Consider the following 6,798-nt stretch of genomic DNA (forward strand, 5'->3'; position numbering starts at 1 on the left):
TCGCGGCCCAGGACCTCGTTGCCGTGCATGTTCCCCACGTACTTGAACTCCGGCTCCACTGGAAAAAAACACCAAAACAAACGCAGAGGTTGAGGGAGGAGGTCGTCAAGGGGTTGGTGGGGGGGGGGGGTCCTCAAGGAGGGGTCACGGAAGCAAAGAAGTGGGTCACATCCGTGAGTCTAAAAGTGCTGCAAAAGCAGGAAAGAAAAAAAATAAGAAAACCTACCAGCGACCGTTGTGTGCCACCGAGCACATAATGACACACACGCACGCGCGTGCGCACACGCATGCACACACACACGCACACAGACAATGACACACAGACACACACACACACTCACTCACACACACCACACACCCCACCCTGGCTCATCAGGCCACCGCATTTCTCCTGCGTTGTAGAAACGTCGTGGGGCGTTTATGTAGAAAGGTACAGTGTTGCGCAACAGGCCCCTCTCTGGCCCCTGGTGTTTACAGAGCTTATTATATATCTGTTCCATTTACCAGCACGATCGATACCCCCTGGGACACACTGTACACTCATTAGCCATGAATCTGTTGGACTGATGAAGCTATTAGTGTCGGTGTCATTGTATCTCTGTAAGACTATACTGATCAAGAGAATTACAGAGATATCACAATGAATGCGAGTGATTTGATTATTTGGATGATGTTGGAGCCATAACCTGAACCTGGAACATACAACTACTGACGCTTCTCCCATCAAATTCATGCAGTTGGCTGCTGTACCTAAGACCCCACTCCAGAGGCACCTCCATAGAAGCCCTCAGGCAGGATGAGGCAGGTGCATCTAGTCCACAACAGCGACATTCCACCAGAAGCAGACATGCATCTCATGAAAACCCCAGTGCTATGGGACAAGAAGAACCTGTCTTGAGCTACGAGCTCAAACAATCAGAAGTAGGCGATCTAGATGGTAGGGGATGTGTTGACTTGCCTGAAGTGTACACCCAAGCCAAGATTCCTGTTTCAAAGGAAAAACCTACTTAGTAAATCAGGAAATAAGGATTCGGAAGAGAAAACAGGTCCTGAATCAGGAGAGAAAGATTTGGAGGAGAAAAACAAGTCCTAAAAGTCCAACTCAAACTACGGCAGTGAAGGAGGGGAAAGAAAAGAAAGAAGAGCAAGATGCACCGGGGCGCATGAGGTAGAGTCTGCGTCTAATGATCGCAAAGATGGCTGATCGACCGTTTGAGCCCCGGCTGGCCACATGTCGAAGTATCCTTGGGCAAGACACTGAACCACAAAATTGCTCCCAGTGAGCGCGCCTTGCATGGTAGCTTGGTGTGTGAATGTGTGTGTGAATGAGAGGCCGTTGTCAAGCGCTTTGGATAAAGGTGCAGTCCATTTACCATTTACATTCAGATCAATATGTAGTATCTGACCCTGGTGGTGACTATGATTCAGATCCTGGCCTTCTACTACCCCCATGCCCTAACCCCCTGACCCCCTATGCTCACATATGCCCCTGAAACACATGTTTATACACACATGTTCACACACACACCTACCCTTCCACACATGTTCACACACACACACATGTTCACACACACACTTACCCTTCCACACATGTTCACACACACACCTACCCTTCCACACATGTTCACACACACACCTACCCTTCCACACATGTTCACACACACCTACCCTTCCACACATGTTCACACACACACCTACCCTTCCACACATGTTCATACACACACCTACCCTTCCACACATGTTCACACCACACCTACCCTTCCACACATGTTCACACACACCTACCCTTCCACACATGTTCACACCACACCTACCCTTCCACACATGTTCACACACACCTACCCTTCCACACATGTTCACACCACACCTACCCTTCCACACATGCCCATACACACACCTACCCTTCCACACATGTTCACACCACACCTACCCTTCCACACATGTTCACACACACCTACCCTTCCACACATGTTCACACACACACATGTTCACACACACACACACACACACACACACACACACACCTACCCTTCCACACATGTTCACACACACACACACACACACACACACACACACACACACACACCTACCCTTCCACACATGTTCACACACACACACATGTTCACACACACACACCTACCCTTCCACACACATTCAAACACACATGCCCCTGAAACACATGTTCATACACACACCTACCCTTCCACACACACACCTACCCTTCCACACATGTTCACACACACACCTCCCCTTCCACACACACACCTCCCCTTCCACACATGTTCACACACACACACACACACACACACACACACACACACACACACACACACACCTACCCTTCCACACATGTTCACACACACACCTACCCTTCCACACATGTTCACACACACATGGACTTTGCAGCATCGCACCACATCTAAGTTGGATCATCCCTATAGACTGTATATATCGTGGTTACGCCACGATGGACACTTATACAGCATATATGGAATTCTTGGGATTTATGTGGAATTCATGATATGCGATGATGAATGTATATTGAAATATTGGTGACAGGAATATGATGTGGTGTAATGCAATGACGTGTGATTTAGTGTATTTTGGTATATCTCATAGATTTATTTTATGTACATTGTGTATTCTGGCTCCATTGGATATTTTTGTTGTGATTGTTTTTGCGATGGCGTCAACAATTAGGGGCCGGTATGTTGGAGCCATTTTAAGGCTTTTTGAGTTTGATGGGATTAGCCATTTAGTCATTTCAGATAATGTCATCTGCTGTTCCTTAGTAGATCAATCACTGATTGGCCACCTATCCAGAGAGATATTCTTGGGTTATTTTACAAAGTACTGATAGATAAACTCGACTCCTTTACGTCCCTTGAGCCTGTCTATATCTATCCTTGACTAACCAACCCTTGATTGCCTATCTCAGGCCCTCAAAACCCACCTCTTCAAGCTTGCCTTCACCAGTTAACCCTCTCCCCCTCCCCTTCCCATGTGTCCCCAGCACTACCTTAATTAGGCCCCTATACTTTATTTTGTTTCTTTTTATTATTACTACCCGACCTTTTCAGTTTGTAAAGCGTCTTTGAGTGTCTAGAAAAGTGCTATACGTCTAATGTATTATTATTATTATTATTATTATTATTATTGTTATTATTATTATTATTATTATTATTATTATTATTATTATTATTATTATTATTATTATTATTATTATTTCAAAGTCTCAGATGATTGGCTCCTTAAAGCAGCCAATCCAGTGTGGACTAGGACCAGGCTGGAGGAACACCACACTCAGCAGCATGTGACCCACCCCAGCATCCTCCAGGACGTGAAAGGGTTAACCAGACCCAGAGCGTGTGGTGGTTCCCCTCCTCCTCCAACAGTTCCTGTTTTCAAACTCATTTACCTCTGTGGTGGACCGGGCGCACATCCTCCCATTCTACTGAAGGAAGGCCCTCCTACCTCGGGGAGAAACGCAAGCTCAGTCTTGGCCAAAAAAACAACAACCTTCCTACAGGAACTTCAGCTGTCAAGCTTTTGTCCCAGCGGCCCAGCGGTGGTGTAAAAATAAAACACCGACTTCAGATCTTGAATCTACAGTTTGGTTTAACCGCAGTCAAGTGAGATGGTGACTGGCTGTCTGGGCTGTGGTCAGCCCGGTTAATGTATACATGTACGTGTACATCAGGGGTGACCGGTGGAGGAAGGGCCGTCACACACGTGTTTGGTACCGTTACGTGCTATTCCGTTCCAGGCATTACACCGAGCCCGTCCTCCGATGTCTACCTCCACCTGACCTGACACCCCAGGTATACATGGTAATATTCATTTTTGTGAAATTTCTCAAGTGTGCCAATTTTGTTTAAAATAACTCTAAATAACCCTAAACCTAAATCAATTAATACATTTCTTCAGAAAGTATTCAGGCCCCTTCACTTTTCTCACATTTTGTTGTGTTATCGACTCAATTTAAAATCAAATTAAATTAAAAATAATTCGCCGTCAATCTACATACAAAACCCCAGAATGACAAAGTGAATTTTGTTTTTGTTTTGTTTTCAGTAAATGTATTAAAATGTAAATACAGAAATACCTGCATTACAGTAAGATGGACTTAATTCAAATTATTGAGTGATTTGTTGGTGACATTTTTTCATTTTAGCTCATTTTAAAAGTGTCATTGCAAAGGGTCTGAATACTCAATTTGAAGACATTTACTGAAATTTCAAAAAGCGTGTTTTCGGTTTGTCCTCAGGTATTGTGTGTGTGTGTGTGTGTGTGTGTGTGTGTGTGTGTGTGTGTGTGTGTGTGTGTGTGTGTGTGTGTGTATACTATATATATATATATATAAGCATATCAAGCACCTTTGAATTGTAAACCCAAGACATTCAGTTGTGATAAGTGCAAGAGACCTGAACAGACACAGAAGAAGATATAAATCGTCCCTCATCAAAAACATTTAAAAGTCCATCCCCTCCTCACACATCTTAAAGTTGATGGAGTACCAAAGAGATCGACCGCGACACGTAGCGTTAACAGCACCCTGGACGCACCTGTGAAATCACTCAACTTCTCACCTCCGAATTAAACGTTCTCTCACATCTCTGTACACATGTTTCTTCTTAGTCTGAGGGAGACCAGCACAGATATATTAGCCTCAGAAATAGAGTCGTTCCCATTTTTTTTATTCCTACCCTAAAATACGGCACTAAATGTACGATATACGACCATAAAACATAACTGCTTTTGAAGTGATGACAGCTTATATTTCATCTCTTCCCAGCAGCGAACCCACAACCCCCCACAGACAATGGAGTCTCCCTGCCAGCAGTTCTCTCACTGGTGTCTTTCTGCAGCGCGCTGAGAAACATTAAGCTCCTCTACAGTAAATGTACAGCCAACAACCAAGCGCATGTTGGCAGAGGGGAATGGAACCCACTCTGACATGCTCTAATAACCAATGAGAAGTTGCCAACCAAAAGCTTAAACCTTACATTTACCCTTACATTACCCCTTACATTACCCCTTACATTACCTTACATTACCTCAGCCTTTACATTACAACCCTGGCAGAGAAACACCGCGACGGCTAATTAAATCACAATAGTGTTGCTGGCTACAGCTAAGCACACTAATTACGTTCTGCAAGGATGGTAAGTAGCCAAATGTTACACAGACCCTTGTAGCTCTTGTGATGCCTGAAGGAAAGAAAGGCTGTATCACTTCCAAAAAAGAGGAAAGAAAAAAAAACACACACACACACTCACTGAAACGAAATTGCATTTGGCTCTACATATCGAACAATCCGAAGGCAATTCGCTATAATTTGATGAATTAAACAACTACAACGTGTTTTCATTTCAGCCAGTCAGTATGGCTTGCTTTTTCCATTTCCCTCTTATTCCTCCCCTTCCTTGCAAACCCCACATCCGAATACTCTCTCTATAGGTGCTGTTAGTGTTAATACTCACTTGCTTCGTGTATCCCCGGGTTGTCACTGAACTCCAGGACGTAGAGGTGACGTCCTTCCACGCTGCGGCCGATGCTGTAGATCCGTGTGATGTAGGGACACTCGTTCTGCACGGCGAACATGGCCCTCACTAGGTCTTCGTAGCGGTGGTGCTGGTGCTCGGAGCCCCAGGCTGAGGTCCCGGCCAGAAGCCCCAGGAGGAGAGCCCGGAGCCAGGCGTGATAACACCCTGGCAGCATGGTGCCTTTACTGGGGAGCAGCGGAGGTGTGGAGAGGAGAGGAGTGGTGGAGGAGCTTCCCTTAGCTGACAACCCCTCTATCTGTCTCGCTTGCGTACCTCTCTGTCTCTCTCTCCTTCTCTCTCCTTCTCTCTCCCTCTCTCTCCTCTCTCTTTCTCTCTCACTGTCTCTCTCTCTCTGTCTCTGTCTCCCCCTCTCCTTTTCTGTCTCCCTCCCTCTCTCTCTCTCCCTCTCTTTCTCTCTCTCTCTCTCTGTTTCTCTCTCTCTCTGCCTCCTCCCACCCGAGCTCCCCTCACACTCACACACTTGAGAGCAAGTAAGGACAGCCCCCTCTTCCTTTGTCTCCTTCTCTCTCCCTCAGCTGCCTCTTTCCTTTGGTCCCCTGTCAAGTACGTGCTACTTTGCTTCACTGGCAACAGAAGTGCATTAGAGTAGCTGGCTGCTTTTTTACTGACAGAATTCTCGCTCTCTCACCCTCTCTCTTCTCTCTCCTCCTTCTCCTCCTCCCCCCTCTCTCTCTCTCTCTCTCTCTGACTTTCTCCTTTTCTCTCTTTCTTTTCTCTGTTCCTCCTCTCTCTTGCCAAAATGTGGGGGGATCAGATTGATAGTTAGCAGCTCGCTGGGGTTTGAGTCTCCCTGCCATCATCTAGAGAGTACAACAACAAGCAGACTCATCTAAGGAGTAGGTCAAGGGGGAGAGAGGGAGAGAGAGAGAGAGGGGGGAAAAGAGAGGGGGAGAGAGAAACAGAGAGAGAGAGAGAGAGAGAGAGAGAGAGAGAGGGGGAAAAGAGAGGGGGAGAGAGAAACAGAGAGAGAGAGAGAGAGAGGGGGGGAGAGAAAAGAGGTACAGGTAGTGTGCCTTGCTCCCTTTAAGGGGAAAGGTTTATTTAAGCAATACAGCGTCCCCCCTCCCCCCCTCCCCTTTAACCCCTTGATGGCTCCCGGGCTCATTCATTAACTCCTGAGTAAACACTCGCGGGGGCATATGGCTCTACCCCCACTTCTAGGAAACACAGGGCTGCACTGGTCCAAAGGTTCAGAGAGGGAGCAGTGCTGGATCCTCAGAGGGGGAACACA

At 46.4% G+C, this 6,798-nt stretch overlaps 1 protein-coding gene across 3 annotated transcripts in view; it reads right to left on the bottom strand.

Moving 5' to 3' along the window:
* The window catches only part of cpn1 (carboxypeptidase N, polypeptide 1), a 19,211-nt gene extending 12,821 nt beyond the window's left edge, over positions 1-6,390 (bottom strand). For 2 of the 3 annotated variants that reach the window (XM_080542233.1, XM_080542232.1), the window contains exons 1-2: positions 5,484-6,390; positions 1-58 (exon numbers count right to left, since the gene is read on the bottom strand). The exon at positions 1-58 is cut by the window's left edge. In XM_080542233.1, the coding sequence (XP_080398359.1) occupies positions 1-58; positions 5,484-5,721 (296 nt within the window). In that variant the 5' untranslated portion in view covers positions 5,722-6,390. The remainder of the gene's footprint in view (positions 59-5,483) is intronic. The other variant, XM_080542231.1, reaches the window with a different exon arrangement.
* Between the last annotated feature and the right edge of the window lie 408 nt (positions 6,391-6,798).

Source organism: Nansenia antarctica (assembly GCF_963989245.1).
Source record: "Nansenia antarctica genome assembly, chromosome: 11".
NCBI classification, from domain to species: Eukaryota; Metazoa; Chordata; class Actinopteri; order Argentiniformes; family Microstomatidae; genus Nansenia; species Nansenia antarctica.